Source organism: Balaenoptera musculus, chromosome 19, assembly GCF_009873245.2.
Source record: "Balaenoptera musculus isolate JJ_BM4_2016_0621 chromosome 19, mBalMus1.pri.v3, whole genome shotgun sequence".
NCBI classification, from domain to species: Eukaryota; Metazoa; Chordata; class Mammalia; order Artiodactyla; family Balaenopteridae; genus Balaenoptera; species Balaenoptera musculus.
In genome coordinates this window covers 32,490,363-32,511,384 of record NC_045803.1, presented here as the reverse complement: position 1 = coordinate 32,511,384, position 21,022 = coordinate 32,490,363, and the positions used below count along the sequence as shown (strand labels likewise).

Sequence of the window (21,022 nt, the reverse complement as noted above, 5' to 3'; positions counted from 1 at the left end):
CTAATGAGACCATGGACATAAACTCTAGAGTGGCAGGGCGCTTTTCTCCTGCATAGCCCTTTGCTGACCCTTCCTCACTCACCCTTGGAGACTGGCTCACAGGGTACGCTGAGCTATGAGGAAACTGAGACTCAGAAGGGGCAGGGGCTCGGCCAAGGGCCCACAGGGGGCTGGTGGCAGAGCCAGGACGAGGCTGGGTCTCCTGATTTCCCTGCCCCAGACTCCAGAGGCAGGGGAGAGGCAGGCGGGGGAGAGGCAGGCGGGGGAGGGGCAGCCAGCCCCAGCACACGCCACAGTTTCCCCCAAGGCGGGGCAGCTCAGCCGATGGGGGCCTTGGTCCCCTAGTGCTCCTCGGGGAACCCCTCCCGCTAACCCTGCACACACCGCGGGCAGGGGGCCACTCACTGCAGGACCCTCAGGTGCCGGGGCAGCCCCCTGGCCAGCCCCAGGGCTGTGGGGTCTCCCAGGGCGTTGCAGCCGAGCCTGGAAGAGCAGAGGGGATGAAACTGAGCACCAGGCTGGCCTGCCCCAGACACCTGCCCTGTGCCCACTGGGGGACCCAAGGGCCAGGTGGCCTGCGGGGACACAGAGGGCAGCCCACCCGGGCAGACACTCACATCAGCTCCTCTAGGCGCCTACAAAGCGGGAGACACTCCGCCAACCGCGCTCCCCCTGCCGGGCCGATGCCATTCGCCGAGAGGCTGAGGAGGGGCAGACGTCAGACCCTTGATTCCCCCGTCCCCCGCCAACCCCACCACATCTGCTAGGGCCCTAAGAGACAGCACTCTCGCCACACAATGTCCCAGCCTGATGGGACAGAGAGGCCCAGGGAGGAGCAGGGGCTGGGCTGGCTCAAGGTCCCCAGATCAACAGTTCCAGGAGGTAACCAGCCCCAGGGCCTGGACACTGAGGTTAGGGGGGGAAGCCAGAGTCTCCCTGGACCATGGTGTAGCTGCTGAGGACCCCTGTCAGGAGGGCTGGCCACTCACTCTATCTTCCTGAGCTCAGGCAGTCCCGGCAGGACAGCAGCTAAGTTCTGGGCACCGGTGTCTCCAATCTGGTTGTGGCTCAAGCTTGGGGAGAGAACAGCAGGGGAATTGCAACCATCAGCCTGCCACCCATCTCATCCTGTCCGTGTCCTCATCCCAGAAGAGGAGGCCGATGTCTAGAGAAAGGCCTCAGCCACAGTGATAAAGTCCCCTCACCCTATGTTGGGTGAGGACTCCAAACTCTTGTCTTCTGTTTAGGATGTTCTCCCTGGTGTCTGACCTAAATCCCTCTTGCTGCAATCAACACTCTCATATCCTATCTTTGGGTTTCCCGAGGTTCTGGGTCTGGGGTGATGCAGTATATAAGTGGGTGAAGGTGACGAGACTCAGAAGTGAAGAGTGTCCTCAAGGAGCCCCTTGCTTCTGTCATCTTCCCCTGCCAAAGTTGTCTTGGGTCTGGGGGAGGGACAGGCAACTCACCCTAGCTCCTCCAAGCTGGTGGCAGCTCTGAGAGCCTTCGAAAGGTGGCAGCAGCCGACGTCACCGATATCACTCCTGCTCAGACTGGAGAAGCAGGGCCAAGAAGCCTTAGTCAGGAGTAAAGGCATTTGCAAGTGCAGTGCTAAGAACTCTACAGTTTGCAAAGCCTTTACATATCCAGGAACTCATATGTCAGTCACAAAACTTCCGAGGAAGGGGGATGGGCAAGGTGGGCAGACTGTACCCAATATCCAGAGGAGAATTCGGAGGCCCAGGGAGGAGCCGTGATGGGCCAAAGACTCCCAGGGCCTCACAGGCAAGGTGGAAATGAAAGGCCAGAGCCATTGGCCTGGAGCAGTGGCCACATTTTTTTGGTTTGGCCAGGCTTTGCCTCAGCCCCTATGTCAGGGATCTTCAGGCCAGCCCGGCTGAATGTCAGTTTCACGTGTCTCTCACAGCTCATCCTGTTCTAATCTATAAAAATAGTGGGCTTTTCCTTAAACCCAGTCTATTTATGGTCTTCTCTGCACTTGACCACACCCTGCCTCTGTGAATGGGGGGAAAAAACAAACGAAACAAAACAGCTGATGCAGAAGTATTAGTCTGAGGGTTGTTTGTTTTGTTGTCTTTTGTTTTGCAAATTAATTTTTAGGGAACTGCCTTTCGGTAAATTAATTTGGGTGAAATGACCTGGTCCCCCAAACTCTGAGCTCATCTCCTACACGCTCTACCCTGCCAGAGTGGGGGGCGGGGACTTGGATAAAAACAAAACAGTGCTTTGTGTCATTGCTTGGGTTTGTTTAGAGTCACAATATTTCATATTTTGAAAAATCACATGAAAAGAACATGTGCTATTTGTTTCTCAAAGTGGCCAGGGGCACAAGGGCAGAATATCAAGGTCATCAGCTCTGAGGCTAGACCATCGCTACTCAAAGTGTGGTCTGTGGCCCCCAGAACTGGCATCACCTGGGAGCTTGAAATGCAGAATCTAGGCAACCCACATCCGTGAATCAGAAACATGAACAAGAACAGAGGATGAATTTGTGCACATGAAGGGTTGTCCTAGGACTTGGGCTCAGCCCCTTCAGGTCACTTTTGTAGCGCAGAGGAAGCTGGTGACAGTAAAAGGCAAGAGCTGTGACACCGACCTGGGAGGGTTATAGGAATGTGCCGAGGACAGGAGCCACAGAGGGTTCTCAGAGAGGGGCCCCAGTGTTTCCCTAGATGGGTGGTCCCAGCAGAACTTGGAAGTACCTCCTCCTACTCACTCCCATGGGGTCACTTGGTCACTCACCGGAGGCTCTGCAGGAGGGTCATGTGGCTTAGTCCTTGAGTGAGTGCAGCCAGGGTAGAGCCGCCCAGTGGGAGGTGGCTGAGGCTGGAGGAGAGGAGGCCACAGGAGGACTTGGCATGCTGGGCTTGGGTCCCTGACGCAGACCTTGAGTGCTCAGCAATGCCCAGTGATCTCCAAGACAGCCACTTACATCCACACAGTGTAAAAAAAACCCCCAAAACTGTACAGACAAAACTGCACTGGGAAATCCAAATGCTGTTTTCTCTGTAAGAGTTATTACAGTCATCCAGGCAGCAGTTCTATATTCTGAATCACACTAGACCCAGACTACTGATCAGTAATCATAGCGACCACATACCAAGTGCATACTAAGGGCCATTTAGAGATGATGTGATATACAGTTATCCCCATTTTACAGATGAGGCACACTGAGGCCCAGCAGTCACACACAGAAAGTGGCAGCATCAGGAACAGAACCCAAGGCTGTAGGATTCCCATTCCTGGGCCCAACCATGTGTTACCCATGGATCATGCTCCTTACGGCCCCCACCTTGGGCAGGAGAGAGGAATAATAATAATAACAGTAATAATAATAATGATAATAATAATAGCAGCCAGTACTTGTAGAGTGTGAATTCTGTGCCAGGCTCTAAGTGCTTCATGTGTGTGATCTCATTTAATCCTCACAATCACTGAGGGGGTAGGTCCAGCTATTATCCCCAGAGTTAAGATGAGGAAGAAAACAGAGAGAGGTTAAGTACCTTGCCTAAGCTCACACACGAAGAGGTGGAACCGAGAGGTGACAACCATCCTGGTTTGCCCAGAACTGAGGAGTTTTCCAGGATGCGGGACTTTCAGTCCCAGCTAAACTGGGACAGTTGGTCACTATGCCAGGTGGTGTGGCTGTTAACTAGCACCTACACCCCTAACCATTTCACCCTGATGGACAGGTGGGAAAAGTTGGCTGGATCTGAGGGGAGCTGCTTGTTGGAGAGGAGACACTCAGAAATGACAGATCTGAAACTGGAAGAGGTCTCTGGGGAGTGAAGATCCATCCCTTTCCTTCAGACAGAAAGGAATCATTGGGACTTCCCTGGCGGTCCAGTGGTTAAGACTCCGCGCTCCCAATGCAGGGGGCATGGGTTCGATCCCTGGTCAGGGAACTAAGATCCCGCATGTCCTGTTCTCTGAAGCACTTCCAGCTCCTGGCTCTGGCCCGGGTGCCCAGGTGAACACACATATATGTTAAACGCATGAATGAGCCAATGAATGACCTCACTGGGCCTCCAACTCCACCCCAAATAAAAGCTTCCAGAAGAATGGGAGGCTGAGCAGAGGTGCAGGCACATGGGGGGAAGCCAAAGAAACATCTCAGTGGGAAGACAGTTGGACCCTCTGGTCAAAGGTCTCCCTAATACCACCCCCTGACCCCTGCCAGGATATGCAAAGAGGGACAAAGTGGAAGAATTTCATTCATTGTTAAGGGGCAAAAAGTCAGAGAGCTGCTTTTAAACTGTATTCAAAAATGTGTCCAAAAAAATCTGGAGGAAAACTCACAAACTGCTCATTTACAGAAGTTTTCCCAGGGGGTGTCATTGCCAGGGATTTCATGTTCATTGTTACATATTTCTATGATGATGGAACTTTTTATAATTCATGTGTATTTTTGGTCAACGGATAAACCTAGAGATTAAAAGCAGAAGATGCCTTGTCAAGTGTTCTGTCTCGATACTGTCATGTCTGTGCAGGATGGGGACCTGTCCTTTAGACTGAGGCTGTTTCCAGCGTTTCTAAGAATTTGGTGACTCCAAATTATAGGTGAGAGTAAAAGTTGCCAGTTACTAAGGAAACGATTGTAGGCAAATGGCAGTGGTCATCTATGGGTTTTTTTTCTGCCCAGAGTTTGTTTCCCTGTCTTGTGTTAATAGTCCCCTGAAATACCACCCCTGACTCAGTCCAGATAATTGGATGGGCATGTGACCCAGATCTGGCCAATCAGATTATCGTGTGCTTAGAGCCACAGTGATTGGTTTAGGGGTGGGCATGTGACCTGGGCTAGTCCAGTGAGACTCATTCTAGGGACTTGTGTTGTAGGTACAGGGAAAAAGGTGCTCCCTTTCCACTTGAAAGTGAACCTGCAGCTGCAGGGACGGCCTGCCTGAGGATGAAGTCAAGAGATGGGGGGTGGGGAGGGAGGGAGAGAGAGGGAGGGAGGGAGGAGGGGGAACAAATAGAGAACCTGGATCCAACCAAGCCTGAAATCAGTTGCCTTGTTATTTTCTGTGACATGAGTTAACACATTTCTGGGTCGGGTTGCTTTGACTGAGTATTCTGTTTCTTATGATGAAGCATTTTGATAACACCCAGAGCCAGGTAAGGAAGGAAAAGGGAGGGCATTCAGCTCACCTGGGTCCATCCAGGAGATTGACAGTGGTGTTCACTAGAGATGCAAAGGTTCTTAGACATGCTCCCAACTCCCCCGCTCTCACCCCCATTAACCACCACCACTTACTCAAGCCTCTTCAGCCAGCACTTGCCCTCAAGGGCCCGCGTCAGCACCTTGGTGCCCTCCTCGCCAAGTTGATTGTTAGACAAGCTGGAGGGGACCAAGCATGAGGTGAGGGTTAGACAAGCCTGCCCAGCCCCTGGAGCTGAGCTGTCAAATCAGCCCCCCTTACCACCTCAGTCCCCCCAGGAGGCTGGCTCTGGGTCCACAGATCCCAGACCACCCTTCCTATCCGGGCTCCACAGGGACATTCCTGGCCCCAAGGGTCAGGCTCTGGGGTCCCCGAGGAGGTGGGCACTGCAGTCACAGCTGACCCAGCTGAGAAAGGATGCCCTGGAATGAGGGCTGCACCAGAGGAAGCCAGGGACAAGTGACACACACCACACACACACACGTGCAATGATCCCTTCTGCCCCTTAGCTCTCTCTCTACCCAACACCCAGAGCCGCTCTAGGCAGAGAAGGATGATAAGCCCCATTTTACAGATTAGGCTGTCCAAGTCTGGAGAGGCACAGTTATTCGCCCAAGGTCACTCTGAGTGAGTGATAAAGTCGGGACCAAGAATCCAGCGCTCAGCCTTCCCCAAGCCACACCCAGAGTAGCCGGGCTTCATCAGGGAGAAAAGCGACAGGCTGAAGTCCCACCACCCACTTTAACCAAAGGCACAACTGTCCTCCCCACCCCTTGCCTTTAGCTGGGCCATCCCTTCCCGGACCCTTCCACCCCACAACTCACTCCAGCTCCTCCAGGTGGTGACAGTGGCTTAGACCAGATGTCAGGTGGGCTAGCCCATTGGAGCTCACACAGCTGGAGGTCAGCCTGGTGGGGGTCAAAGGGAGGCAAGTCAGGTAGGAGCTCTGGGTCTTGGGAGCTCTGGATGCTGGTGGCAGAGGGCAAGGAGGTGGGGTGGGGAATGGTTCCTGGCGGGCAGTGGGAGGGGACCTTCCTTCCCTTCATAAATCTCTCCCATCAGGGAATCTTTAAGTCAAGATATAGCTTGGAGGCAGGCACGTGGACTAGTTGAATACTTCTTTAAACCACAGTCATTCAGGTAGCAACTTCACAATGTCTGCCATAATCAGGCATCACTGTAAAGTCTAGCTAGTTACTGTCGTTTACCATGAGCTCTGCATCTTTATTTAAACAAAAAATGTAGCAAGTATTGGAGAGGGTGTTAAAGATATATTGGTACCAAAAGGAGACCTTCTCCCTGATGCGATCGGTTGAATTAAGAGAACTGAGAGTTACAAAAGCTCCACTTTGCAACCATCATCCTTGATATTTGATTCAGGCAAGCATTATCAATGGATGCTAAAATTCGTGGGTGAAAGTTTGAGGAAGACCAGGATACTTACATCATCTTAAAGTATCTTCCTACCAGATAACTGGTTAATTACAAAGGGAAAAACAGTAGCTTTGCAAGTGAAGAAACCTGGCAGACACCACCTTAACCAGGTGATAACAGTTAACATCACCAGTAAGGGGACAAATAGGCATCATGTGCCTCCCGATGTGACACACTGAGAAGAACACAGCAGCACCTCTGTGATATTCCTGCCCCAAATGCAGAACCTAAATCTAAGCATGAGGAAACAGCAGAGAAACCCAAGCAGAAGGACATTCTACAAAGTAACTGGCATGTAAATGTCATGACAGTATGAAACACAAAGAAGGGCTGAGGACATATTCCAAATTGAAGGAGACAAAAGAGAGATAACAACTAAACACAGTGTGTGATCCTGGATGGAATCCAGGCCTGAAAAAAAAAGCAATAAACATTATTGGGACAATTGGCAAAATTGGAATATAAACTGTAGTTTAGATAATAGTAGGATATCAATGTTAAATTGCCTGAATTTCATACTTTTACTGGATTAGGGGAGAGAATGTTCTTGTTCTTAGGAAATTCACTGGAATATTAAGGGGCGAAGGGGCATAATTATGCAACTTTCAAATGGTTCAGAACAAGAAAGGGGGGGTGGAGAAGAGAGGGGAAGGGTGAGGAAGGAAGAAGCGAAGAAAAGAGCAAATGTGAAAAAATAATGACAAAGGGTTAATCTGGGAAAATGGCATATGGAGGTTCTTCTCAGTCTTCTCGCAACTTTTCTATTAGCTTGCAATTATTTCCAAATAATAAAGAAAAGAAAAAGAAAGAGCATTCAAAAGGGAATCACCTTCGTGCCACGTGGCCATGTAGATGACCATGAACCCTGGCATCATCTCCAGGGTCATGTGTGGTCCCAGCCCATGGGATGGGGACACAGAGCTCCTTTGAGCGCAGGGTTGGGGAGAACAGGTAGTGTGGGGGCGGGGCTGAGCTGCAGGGGGCGGGGCTGAGCTGCAGGGGGCGGGGCTGAGCTGCAGGGGGCGGGGCTGAGCTGCAGGGGGCGGGCGGGGGAGGCCCTGAGTGAAAGTCTTGTCTGCATACCGGAAGTTCTTGAGCTCAGAGAGGGACAACAGGAGGCTTTGTAGCAGCAGAGCACTGGCTTCGCAGAGGTTCACCTGGGACAAGCTGAAAAGGCCCAAGCATATTCCAGAGGATTTCAGGCTGGACACACCTCAGGGATCAAACATCACAGAGAGATGGGGAGGCCAAGAGAGGGGCAAGGCCCACCCAAGAGCTCCCAGTGGGGCAGGGCTCCCCTCTGCCACCCTGGGGCTCTCCCCCACTGGCCAGGTGTGAGTCTTTCCTGCAGAGGGAAGCAAGAATGCTAGCACAGCCCCAGGCTCTGCTCATCCCCATCCTGCACTGGCCAGCCTCTCACCTATGGCCTGGAGCGGGCTCTGGGGTCAATCAGAGAACTCAGGGCCCCAGACAGGGTTTCGGGGTGCTGACCTGAGCTGCCGCAGCTGGGCGCAGGTCTCCATCAGCTGCCTGGCAAGAAGGCTGTGGTGGGTCCCAAGGTCACAGTGAGCCAGCCTGGAGGTGGAGAGGGAGGCAGCAGCTTCTGAACACCCGGCTCAGTACTGGGGACTCAGTCCCTACCTGCAAGGAGCGTTTCTTACGGTGGTAAATAAATGCTAATCAAATAAAGTCCCCCAATTTACTAATCAATCATGGGAAGTACTATGAAGGAGAGGTCAGGATGGGGCACCTGGTATGGCTGTGCAGGTTGTTCACTGCACAAGGAGACCCAGCCAAGGAAGTGAGTTGGGGCTGAGATCCAGGTATGGTCTAGTCCTCACAATGTATACTTGCAGGGCTGCATTCCCCCAAAGAGGTGACATTTTAATTTCCAAAAACTTGCTATATGGATTAGAGGAGCTGTGAACCCAGGCCTCTGTAAGAATGGATGATGGGAGGACTTGACTAAGTCTGGGGGGGTTGGAGGGGCCTCCCTGAGATGGTGGCATTTAAGCTGAGACCTGAAGGATGAGGTCGAGTTAGCCAGGTGAAGAAGGATGAAGAAGGAAAGGGAGGAGAGAATATTCTGGGCAAGAAACAGCCTGTGCAAAGGTCCTGAGGTCAAAGAGAGCAAGGTGGTGTTTAAGGTACTGGAAGCTTAGCTGGAGCCTAGACTAGGGTTTGGGGTAGGGATAGACAGCATGAAGAGGTAGGTTGGGCCAGATCTCACAGGCCATGTAGAGACTTTGGGCATCAAAGGACTCTGAGCAGGGGCATGAGAATTACTGGTCAGAAGCAGCAGTACCCCTCTCTCCCCCTCCCTCCATCACCAGCCTCTCTCTTGGGGCCCCAGGTACTGGGTCCCACCTGAGGGCCACGGCTTCTGGGTTCTCCTGATGGGGAAATTCCAGCTGGATACAGAGCTGCTGCTGGGTCTCGGAGATGCTGAGGAGGGAAGGGGTAGCCAGCGTGAGGCCCACAGCAGCTTTCCCGTATAGGCTGTGCTGGGACTGGGGCTGCTCAGCCGACTGAGCTCCCAGACCCACTGGGGACCTGGACAAGGTCAATGAGACACCAGCGCCTTTGCTCTTAGCTAGTCCATGGGATTCTGGCACCTCTGGTCACAGAGCCATGGTGTGTGTTACTGTCACCAGGGGCCCCTTCCAGACAACCAGCAGGGACTTCCAGCAGTGTCTGTCTGGGATCTAACAGCCCTGTGTCTTGAACCCGGGGCTGCCTTCCTCTCTCTGGCCCTGCGGCTTGCCGACCGCACAAGTCCCAACAAGTATGTGTAGCCCCTCACATATGCCCCAGGAGCTTCTGCCATCTTGGGGACCCAGAGAACTCACTAGGGATTCAGCTATTACCCCACAGGGCAAGAGACCAATGTCTAGATGACGGATGGTCCCAATGGTCATGAAAAGATGAAGAACTTGAGGGGCCTCCTCCCTGGACTTACCTTATTTCAGTGACGTTGCCTGAGGCTTGGGCACAGACTTCTAGCAGCGTGAGCACCCCGGCTTTGCCCATCCACGGCTCCTCCACCCTGTCACAGAGGTGGACACAGACAGAGGTCGCCTAGGGTTAGTGGGGGTGGGGAGGAAAGTGTCAAGGGGGCTGCCTAGAGGCTTTTTGGGTTTTGCTGATTTTTAAAACAATAAAATTTAAAATTAGGCATAAGCATAAAACAGAAAATTAACATCATCCTTGTTCTAACAGTTATGCAACCATCCAAAGGGAAAATGTTATTTTTTTAAACAATATTTTTAGGTTTAAGAAAAGGTCTACATAACGTCACGTTGCAAAGATAAGGAAATAAAACTGTATATGAAACATGATCCCAATTTTGTATTTAAAAAAGGAAAAATATATATGGAAAGGGAAAAACACATATGGTGAGGAACAGGGAGACAGAGCTATGAGAAAAATATATTAAATGTTAATGGTGATTGTTTCAATTGTAGAATTCTCCTGAAGGGTTTTTATTTTATTTCTTCTTTAGTTTTCAATATTTTCTGAACTTTCTACAATGTGTATGCATTAATTTAAAGATTTGTTTTGATGTGAACCATTATTTTAAAGTCTTTATTGAATTTGTTACAATATTGCTTCTGTTTATGTTTTGTTTTTTGGCCACAAGGCATGTGGGATCTTAGCTCCCCGACCAGGGATACGAACCCACACCCATGCATTGGAAGGCGAAGTCTTAACCACTGGACCACCAGGGAAGTCCCTGTATGCATTAATTTAGAAGCAGGAAAAAGAGAGTTGTTTAAAACATTGCTGCTTCTAAAGTTATGTTGAATTTTTTTTTCAAAGTACTATTTTCTTCTTACATTCTTCTGGGTTTTCCACAAATTTCTACGAGGAGTACACATTATTTTTAGAGTAAGACAAGTTTTATTTTAAAATGCTATTTGGGGTAATCTAGCGATTCTACACCAAAGAATTGAAAGCAGAGATATAGAGATATTTGTACACCTATGTTCGTAGCAGCATTATTCACAATAGCCAAAAGGTGGAAGCAATCCAAATGTCCACTGATGGATGAATGGCTAAAGAAAATGTGGTGTGTACACACAGTGGAATATCATTCAGCCTTAAGTAGGAAGGGAAATTCTATAATATGGTACAACAAGGATGAACCCTGAGAATATTATGCTGAGTGAAATAAGCCCATCACAAAAAGACAAATACTGTATGATTCCACTTGTATGATGCACCTAGAGGACTGAGATCCACAGAAACAGAGTAGAAAGGTGAGTAGAAAGCCAGGGGCTGGGGGGAGGGGAAATTGGGGCGGGTAATGGGTACTGAGTTTCAGTTTTGAATGAAAAGTTTCGGTTACACAGCAATGTGAATGTACTTAACACTACTGAACTGTGCACTTAAAAATGGTTAAGATGGTAAATCTTATGTTATGTGTATTCTAACACAATTTTTAAAAATGTCATGTTGGGGAACAACCAGACTCTATATGCCTCATCACGGGCTGAGTTGAGAAGTGCACAGCATTGGCCATGAAGTACGTATTTTTCGACACAAATCCCATAGAGCCTTTCCAGTTCCAGGAAAGTCAGGGGTTAGAGGAACAAACTCAATGACATCACAAGGAAGCACCAGACAGAGCCAGAAAGTGGGACGGTCTACAGCACAGGGGACCGGTTTTGTCAACGGTTCACCCATTAAGAGTCCGAAGAGCCATCACCACTCCATGCAAATGTGGACCTTGAACCAGATCCTGGATCCAAAGAGCCAGCCGTCCCATCTGGGGAGAGTGGGAAATTTTAGATTGGACTGGGTATTACCTGACACTAAGGAATTGCTACTGATTTTTGTAGGTGTCCTAATTCAACTGTGATTATGTAGAAAATGTCCTTATTTTTTAAAGACTTGTGGTGAAATATTTTGGAGTGATATTTTATGAGATCTATAACTTACTTTAAGACACTTCAGCTAAAAAGTAAAAATACGAGGCAAATATGGAAAAACATGAACAACTGTCAAAACTAGGTGATGAGAATATGAGTTTTCAAAATTGTTTTTCTACTTTTTGGAAACTTCTCTGTTTTTCTGAAAGTTTTAAAATGATCACAGTGAACATACAAACATGATATTTGTTACATGTTATTTCTGACCTCAGCTCGGTGTCCTTTTCAGTTTCCTCTTTTTCTGAAGTCCCCAAATATAGGCCCCACCTTGGGGAGGGAGGCTTCTCTGAGCCTGAGGGGGTTTCTGGGACTAATGGGCAGGGTGGGTCTACATCCAGGTGGCAGGGCTCTGGATGCAGGAAACGGCTAAGACCATGACCTCGGGGGGACCCATACTTCAGAGCCCACCTCTGCCCCCCATTCCCACCACGGCCCCCTCCCAGGGTCACGGGCAGGCGATACCTCAGAGTGAGCAGTCCTTCCGGGCACTTTAGCAGACCCAGGAGGATGGTTAGCTGCTCCAGGCCCACGAAGCACTGGGTCAGCCTGCAGACAGAGGTCAGTTACCAGAGAGGTTCTGGCAGGGACTCTCCACCCCTCAGCTGCCCCCACGGGCTGGGCCTGGTCACTCACGTGAGCTCCGTCAGCCACAGGGCCTGGCTCAGGCCAGTGGCCAGTCTGGGCACGTGCTCTGGCTCGAAGCTGCACTCGCTCAGCCTGAGGGCAGAGGGCAAGGGACAGAGCTTGGGCGAGGCCTGTTGGGACTGCTGTCCTGCTGCCAGGACCCATGGGGAAGCCTCCTCTGAGGGCGAAGGCCTGGACCAAAGGCCTGAGAAAAGGCCAAAGACGCAACCCCTGCCCTTCTCTTCTCTTTGGAGAGACCACCTCCCAAGGAAGTGCGAGGAGTCAGTCATTTACTGAGCCCTGACTCTAAGGCAGGCCCTGTGCCAGCCTCTGGGTGCACCATGTGAGCACGCAGGAGTGTCTGCATTATGTGCAGTATCTCACCGAACCCCAAGAGCGTCACCTACAGATGGAGAAAGTGACCGACCCAAGGACACACAGCTGGTAAGAAGTAGGGACAGATTCGGGTTTCAATCCAAGTCAGCCTGACTCCACACCCCAAACCCATGACCGCTTCACTCGTCTCCAGTACCACCCTAGTCCAGGCTCCCTTGGGGGCAGGAGGGACTGGGGTTCTGGCTGTGGCCCTGCCCTCCCGCTGCCCGGCCCCGTGTGGCCGGCAGACAGGCCTCGGAACACTGTCTCACAGACAGACAGGCTGAGAAGAGGGCCCAGCACAGCACCACGGGGCCGCTCCCTCTCATAGGACAGGGGCCACCAGAGGTGTCCAGGAGGGGCTGACATTTGAGCTGGGTCTTAAAGGATTAGGAGAATTTGATCTCAGAAAAGGTAGGGAAGAGAACGTCAGGCTGAGTACCCAGAAGCAGGGAAGCTTCATCAGGCAGTGCGTGTTTGGTGAACAAAGATCCCTCGTGGCTGAATTTGTGCGCACATGTGCTGTGTGTGTGTGGGGGTGTGGTATGTGGTGTGTATATACTTGGTGTGAGGGTGGTGTGTGTGTGGAGTGGGGGGGAGTGAGGAAGAACACGGCGGGAGGTGACAGCAGATCAGACTCTGAGGGAGAAGGCCAGGTTAAGGAATTTGGACTTTATCCTGAGGGCCACTGGGAGCCACCGAAGGGCTTAGAGCAATGGAGTACCACAGTCAGATGTGTGTGTTGGGAAGATCCCTCCAGGTGCTGTGGGATGAGTGGAGGAGGCCTAGCCAGAGGCAGTGGACCGATTCAGAGGCCACGACCAAAGGTGAAGTAAGACATGTAGAGGAACTAACCCAAGGCTGAGAGAGAGAGACAGAGCTCAAGGCTACCAGGGGGAATAATAATAACAGTAATAATAAACAACTGATACAACACTCAAATAAGCCAGGGCCTTTCTAAGCACTGTATATATATTAACTCATTTAATCCTCACAATAACCCTAAAGGGTAGGTCTCACTATTATTCCCATTTTACAGATGAGGAATTGAAACACAGAGAGGTTAAGTCACTTGTCCAAGGTCACACAGCTGGTAAGTGGTAGAACTAAGATTTATCCCAAGTGGCTCCAGAGTCTGATCTCTTAACTCAGAAGCCTCCAGACTTATAGTTAGGATGTGGCTAAGGGGCACAAATACCACTCAAAGGCCCAGCCCAGGGGCTGGAGGTATGGGGAGACTGGGGGGCAGATGTGGGGGAGAGGCAAACCCAGGCAGTAGCTTGAAGCAGGGTGTGTGAAGGAGGAGAGGACCCAGAGAGGAAGGAGGCATGGAGGCCACCGCAGGGTCAGCCTCCTCTCCCCCGTCCCCCCTTCCCGTCACCCCAGACCAGAAATTACCTCAGTGTCTTCCTAGCCTCCTCCTGTCGGGAGAAGTGAATCCAGAAGCTCTGCTTGGAGCCCAGGCTGCAGAGAGAGGGGTGTATGGAAGCCGAGGGCCCAGCTTCGCCGGCATCCTTGGGACCCAGGCATCAGGGGGTGCAGGAGGGAAGGGGGCTGGGTCTGCAGTGGCAAGGGCGGGTGGAAGCCACGAGAGAGACCCTTGCCGACCAGAGGAGAGACCCGTGCCGACCCGAGGAGACTCCCACCTCCTTCTACAAGGACCCCAAACCTGGTGTTCCCTAACCCGTGGCCTCCCTAGGCCCTGTGGCACACGGGCCTCAGAGGATGGAAACTATGATCCCACGTTCAGTGAATCCTGAGACTCAGAGAGGGGCGGAGGTTGCCCAAGTCACACAGATGGGGGGCCACTGAGTGTGCGAGTCTTGCCTCCCCACCATCAGCAAGTGGCACCGACATCTCCTTACTTCACTGAGGCCTCCCGGACACGTGGGCAGGAGGGGAGAGTCTCCACCAGGCACAGGACACTTTCCTGAGAGATACCGTTGTGACTTAGACTAGAAGAGAAAAGAGGTTCAGGATGGGGGGTGGGGGGAAGCACCTCAGTGGAGCCCTGCCCAGCCCCCCTCGTCTCTTCCCTTCCAGCTGTCAACTCCCAGAGGAGCGTCCGCAATGTCTGAGTGTCCGTTCTCCAGGTGGAGACACTGAGGTCCAGAGAGAGGCCAGAGGGGCGCTATCCCCACACGGGGCAGGTCAGGCACCAGACTATGAGTCTTTGAGAGCTGCCCCTGTGGTCTGAGACCGGGTGATGATGAGGCCAGGCTGGCAACGCCAGCCCCACAGGGGTCAGGGATGCCCAGAGCACAAAGCCCAGTTGCCTAGCAACGGGTTGTATCCTGGCTGTGGCCACCAGTCTCCCAGGTCACTGGGGAGACTGAGTGAGTGAGGATGACTTCTTAGGGACCCTCCCTGCTGTGGTGACATCCCCAAATCCGTGTCCCATAGATTTGGTCAGAGGAGCTTCAGGGATGGGATGGACCAAAAGCCAGGACAACTGAGATCCTAAAGCTGGTTAGGGATGAACTGTTGCTTCCTACCCGGAGTCAACTTGGGTCACCAAGCTTTAGTCACAGCCTCTCCTGGGTGTCTGGTGGGAGCTCTGCCCATAGTGGGCAATGAGGGAAGGAAGAAAGGACCCAAGGTAGGCAGGGGTCAAGGTAAGAATCAGCCCTTTCCCCTCCCCAGCCCTTGTCCTCTGCAGTTCTCTAGGGATGCCTCAAAAGAAGCCCACTAATGGTCTTGGCCCTGGGGAGTCTTCCCCCTTGCTGTCCTTGAGGCTGCTCGTCACTTACTCAAGTGAACCGGAGATGGGCACCTGAGGGAGACATTCCAGGAGGCACCTGAGCCCGGCATCACCCAGCAGGTTTGCTGAGAGGCTGCAAGAGGTACGAGGAGGTTGTTGGTGCTCAGACGTGCCTTCTCTTCAGTTACCATCACTGCTACTCTACCCACCCAGCACCGCCATTATCCCCTCCACCACTGCGCACTACTTCTGTTCCAACAGCACCGCCATTATCCCCTCCACCACTGCGCACTACTTCTGTTCCAACAGCACCGTCATCACCACCAGCACCATCCCGTCGCTGCTACTCGGCATCACCACCTCCATCACCACTAGAATTATCACCACCACCCCCCTCACCAGCACCACAGTTAACCAGGCCTCATCTTCCCCTTCAGTATCTGGTGACCACTCCCAGGACTCATGTGCCTCCAGCAGGCTTTCAGGGGTTAGAGAAAAACCAATTCGCTTTTACTATGCACTTGGCCTGCATCCGTTGCGAGCCATAATTTTTGAACAAGAGTAAATTCAGGGAAAAGAAAGATATTTGGAGGATGCATTTACCCATCAGATTTCTTCTTTTAATTTGAGAATGCAATATCTGAAATTGCACTGGAAGACTTTCTTATTTCCCTTCATTGTAGCGTTCTATGGTTTTAGCTACAGTTTCAGAAACAATATAATCAGCGTGCCCGGGAATATCTGATTTTTGTCCTGCATCTTCGAACTCATTTTGCCCCTGATTATGACACTTTTAAGCCTTGTTTATTTTGTCTTTTCCTGAGAAATTTTAAAAATGAAAAACTAGTTTGTCTCAGGAAGCCACTTAATAAAGTCATCTTTAAAATAAGCAAAAGTTCCCTCTATGATGAAAAAACAGAAAAACTTAAAGACATCTTGCTTATTCATCTTTCTTTAAAATACATGATTTTCATCAGCCACATTTCTCTCCTTGGCTACATCACAACAGGAACTTAAATTGTGGTTTTTCGGGTAGACAGCTCTCTTTACATCCTGCTTGTCCTAAGCTGGACTCCTAACAGTTTTGAGCAAAGACTGCATCGTACTAGTTGTGTGACTCAGGGCAGGTTCTTAAACTCTCTGAATCTCAGTTCTCTCATCTATAAAATGGGGACAATAGTACTTAGGGTTGTTGGAAGGATAAGAAGAATATGTAAAGCACTTAGGACAGTGGAGAAACTACTCAATAGGTATTAGCTTTTTTTCACCTACCCATGCGGGCTTCACTATTTGGGTACCCAAGACAGGCCACACAGATACCACTTCACATCAATACGAGAGCCCACAAATCCCCACCCTCCAGGGCCCTCTGCAGGCTGAGGCATTTGTTGCTCTTAACCACCTGCCAGGCAAACCAACGGATCCCTTCTTTCAGGCCCCACCAGCCAGCAGAGCTCCAGTGCCCTGATCAACATGAGGCCAAGGGGCTCCTGTGGCCCTTTGTGAAGGGCTCCCCAAATTAGATCAAGGGCATACCCTGAATTAGCTCCACCATGGTGGCAGTGGGGAATGGTAGGGATAAAATGGGGACAGAGAAACCATGTGGACGTGACTGCTTCCCGGCATCCCATGCCCTGTTAGCTGGTCCTGAGAGGTGCTGAGTGCACACACGCACGCATGCACACACACCCCTTCGGTGCCACCCAGGCACACGCTCCCGGGCTCCTCTCCCTCCTCCGGCCCGACTTACTCCAGCTGGCTGAGGTCTTCACACTTGCTCAGCAACCAGCAGAGCGGCTCCACGTGCTCCTGGCTGAGGCCGCAGCCTGTGAATCTGCTGCAGGAAGGGGTGCAAACCGGGGATGGGGCCACTCAGACCCTCTGCCCTGGCTAGTCCTGGGTGTGGCCTCTGAGTTTCAGCGGGGCCTCACCCAAGCTTGGATTCTCTGGAAACATCCAGCATCCACCACTCCCACCTCCCTCCACAGCAGATCCCACCAACATTCTCCCTCTGGGGAGGTGGTTCTCAAAGTGTGGTCCCCGACCAGCCCCACCAGCATCCCTTGGGAACTTGGTAAGAGGCATATTCTGGGAACGCAACCCAAACGCGCTGAATTAAAAGCTCTAGGAACAAGGCTCTCCAGACTGATTCTGATTCAAGGTGAACTACAGCTCTTGGGGGTCACTTTAATGGACAGACATGAGGGTGGAGGGGAGGAGACTAAGGGTGAGGTCTGCTCCTGCAGAGGGTTATTGATGCTGGAATCAAAAGTAATAGTGAGTGTCTTTGAGAGGCCTACACCGAGACTACACAATAAGGTAAATGAACAACTTATAGCCAGCCAGCAACTTAAAAAAAAAAAAAATCTTAAAATGAGAAAGTACCTAAAACCAGTATCTAAAATTTTTATCATTGTTACTCTCCTTCATGATTTTTTCCATAGTCCTAAATTCCCTATTACACTACTGTTTACTTCCTATTTTTAAATCAGCTCATTCTTTTTATTTAATGCATTTACTGGAAAAGGAAACCCTGGATCACTCACTCCAATGGAAAACTGGCATTGCCTGCCCCAAACAGACCATAAGCATAAGGAAACAGGAAATGAGAGCAAAATATCATCATTAAATTCAAGCCAGACATTGGCACCTGCTGAGAGCTCTCTCTTTATTTAAAAGGGAGCTTAGCAAACGTTAAAAGGTGTTATAGACACGCTAACACCCAACTGAGGCTTCCTCTTGGCCTTAATCAGAGAATTGAAAAGGGAGGAATTCAATGAAGCTGAAGTACTCTACTATCGGCCCAACCTCCTAAAAATCATCCCATCCTGGTCTTTTCCTACATTTTGGAAATCACAGACTGGGAAACTATGAAGGTATTCTAGAAGTCACGATAGTGTTGGGTTAAGACAGGAATTGGAAAGTCTACAGCCCAAGATCGCCTGCTTTATAAGACCTGCACACTAAGAATAGTCTTTCCATTTTCAAACAGTTGAGAAAAAAATCAAAAGGAGAGTAACATTTCATGACACATAAACATTACATGAAATTCAAGTCTCAGTGTCCATAACTCCAGTTTTACTGGCACACAGACACACGCCTTCATTTACATATTATCTGTGTTGCTTTCAGGCTAAAACAGCAGGGTTGAATAGCTGTGATAGAGACCCTATGGCCTGGAAAACCCCAAATATTTACAGTCTAACCCTTTACAGAAAATGTTTGCCTGCCCCTGGGCCAGAAGTGCTATAAGACTCCCTGGATTCAAGTCCCAGCTGTACCCCTTCCTGCTGCATGACCACAGCTGTGCGGCTTATAGGACGTAATCTGCATGAGGCTCTTAGAATGGTGCCCTACAGATGCTCAGCAAACATCAGCTCTTTATTTATTGTTATTTCGCAGCTGAGGAGGCTGAGACGCAGAGAGAAGGGTCTGGTCCAAGGTCACTCGGTGAGCCAGTGGCATCAAATAGCTACCAGAAATGTCATCTCTGTACTTAGAGGTTATTCTCTGGCCCCATTATCCTGTGCAATGCTGGCTCCCCTCTCACCAAGGCAACCACAGAGCACTGGTCCAAGAGTCAGCGGTGTGGTGCAGGGGGACACTCATATCTGTGAGTGCCTCTCGTGCTTTACACATTGCCTCAATTCCTCTTTGCCAGCGGCCTGCAATATAGCGTCTCCCTTCTCCAGCTGCGGAAGCTGCGGATCGGAGAGGTTAAGGAACTTGCCCAAGGTGCCAGGCCCTTGTGGGGTGGGGATTTAAAGCTTGGGGGGCAGGTTGTGGAGTCCTTTTCCTCAGACCAGGCCCCTGAGCTCTAATCCAATCTGCTGTGGACTCCTTGTTTGCCCATGACGGAGCCTGACCCTCAGTCTGTCCTCTGCTCTGGACATGCAGGAGGCAAGTCTGCTCGTCCTCAATCCCCACTGGCTGCTCGGGCACGGTTCCGGGGGACTTACCCACAGCACCCGCCTTCCTGCTCCTCACTAGACCTGAAGTGCAGGGTCGCGTGATGCAGGGACCTGGAGCAGACAGCACCTGCGTCAGCCACCCTTGACCACAGCCTCAACATGCCCCCCGGGGGCAGGCCCCCTTCCTCCAGCAGCTGAGTCTCTGACTTGGGTCCCACTATCTCCATCCTAGCCCCTCACATCCAGCAGACTCCAGGCACCACCCTCCTAGGTTCCGGTTGTCCCAGGGCAACGCTCACCTGAGATCCACCTTCTGAACCCGCGGGCACAGGCTGAAGATGTCAGCCAGCAGGAGGGGGCTCCTCGGGGACAGTTCCATCTGGGTCAGCCTGAGAAGGAAAGGGGCGGGGTCCTATGTGAGCAAGTTGGAACCAAGCAAGATCAGTGGGCAAGAAACCTGGACAGGCTGGAGGCGAATGAAAAGGATGGGGGACTGGTGGGTCAGCCAGGCATTAAGGAAGGAGACAGGAACTCAGGAGGGAAAAATAGGAGCTTGAGGTCAAGTGGACTGAGGTTTGAGTCCTAGTTCTGCTTACTGGCTGTGTGTCCTTGGATAAGTGACTTAACCTCTCTGAACCTCAGTTTCCTTACCTGAAAAACAGAACTACTTACACACCTTCCTCTAGGGTGTCATGAGGACTGAATCATATCAAGCTTGTGCACTGCCTAGCATGATACTCACGCTTGTTGTTATTATTATATTGTTTTTATCCCAAGCACTCATAAGTGAGTCCTTGCTGACAAGGAGCGGGAAGCTTTAGGTCCTTAGAGTTTCTCAAGCTCAGCATTACAGAGATAATTCTTTGGATTTGGGGGCTGTCCTGTAGGAAGTTTAACAGCATCCCAGACCTCTACTCACTAGATGCCAGCAGTAGCATGACCTCCCACCCCCTCTGCCATCATGACAACAAAAATGTCTCCATTGCCAAATGTCTCCTGAAGGGCAAAATCACCCCCCAGCTGTGAACCACTGCCTTCGAGAAAGTGAGATGCTTCCATCTTGCCCTTGGAGGCATCCTTGGTGTCTCCATTTCCCTCACTCCATAAACCCTCCATCAGCTTGTCTTGTTAGTTACACCCCCAAGATCCACCCTGAATCTACCTACTTCCCTCTCTCCTCACCAGTTCCCAGCCCCCACCATCTCTTACCCTGGCTGTACAGCCCCCTCCCTGCTCTTACTTCCACGCTTGTCCTGGGTCCCTTCTCTACCCAGCAGCCAGACTAAGCTTTTGAAAACACAAATCTTTCCTCTGCCTTGGGCAAAATCCCAAACTCCTCCCCACAGCTACCAGGCCCTGTGTGACCCGGCCCAGGTTCATTTCTCTACCTTCTCTCCTACAACTCCGCCGGACACTGTGCTCTGGCCACACTGGCCTTCTGCCTGTTCCTTGAGCCCATTGAGTTCAGTCCTGCTTCAGGGCCTCATGCATGCTGTTCCACCTCCTTGGAATGCTGTTCCCTGCTTTTCAAAAGGCTGGCTCCCTCTCTTCCTTCAGGTAGCACCCCAGTGTCCCTCCTCGGAGGCGTTCCCTGACCACCCCCGCCATTGTCTAAATCACCTCCACAATCACTCTTTACCACATTCTCTAGAAAAATACTTTATCACTCTCTGAATTCATCTTATTTGCTTTCACTTTGCTTGTTGACCAGCTCCCTCTACTACAAGGTAAGCTCCAAGAAGATAAGGACCTCGTCTTTTTTTTTTTCTCTCTCTCAGCTGTGTCTCCAGCACCCCAAGCAGTGCCTGGTCCACAGCAGTGCACAAACAGTATGGACTGAATAATACTGGGTTGGCCAAAAAGTTT

The 21,022-nt window shown here is 51.0% G+C and overlaps 1 protein-coding gene across 3 annotated transcripts in view; it reads right to left on the bottom strand.

The window, feature by feature from the left end:
• The window catches only part of NLRC5 (NLR family CARD domain containing 5), an 89,335-nt gene that overhangs the window by 3,789 nt on the left and 64,524 nt on the right, over positions 1-21,022 (bottom strand). For all 3 annotated transcript variants that reach the window (XM_036834845.1, XM_036834844.1, XM_036834846.1), the window contains 19 exons: positions 19,456-19,545; positions 19,205-19,267; positions 16,996-17,082; positions 15,295-15,378; positions 14,410-14,499; positions 13,943-14,008; positions 12,179-12,262; positions 12,008-12,091; positions 9,574-9,660; positions 8,982-9,059; positions 8,106-8,189; positions 7,698-7,781; positions 6,005-6,088; positions 5,276-5,359; positions 2,764-2,847; positions 1,470-1,553; positions 990-1,073; positions 618-701; positions 406-483 (listed from right to left, as the gene is read on the bottom strand). In XM_036834845.1, the coding sequence (XP_036690740.1) occupies positions 406-483; positions 618-701; positions 990-1,073; positions 1,470-1,553; positions 2,764-2,847; positions 5,276-5,359; positions 6,005-6,088; positions 7,698-7,781; positions 8,106-8,189; positions 8,982-9,059; positions 9,574-9,660; positions 12,008-12,091; positions 12,179-12,262; positions 13,943-14,008; positions 14,410-14,499; positions 15,295-15,378; positions 16,996-17,082; positions 19,205-19,267; positions 19,456-19,545 (1,563 nt within the window). The remainder of the gene's footprint in view (positions 1-405; positions 484-617; positions 702-989; positions 1,074-1,469; positions 1,554-2,763; positions 2,848-5,275; positions 5,360-6,004; positions 6,089-7,697; positions 7,782-8,105; positions 8,190-8,981; positions 9,060-9,573; positions 9,661-12,007; positions 12,092-12,178; positions 12,263-13,942; positions 14,009-14,409; positions 14,500-15,294; positions 15,379-16,995; positions 17,083-19,204; positions 19,268-19,455; positions 19,546-21,022) is intronic.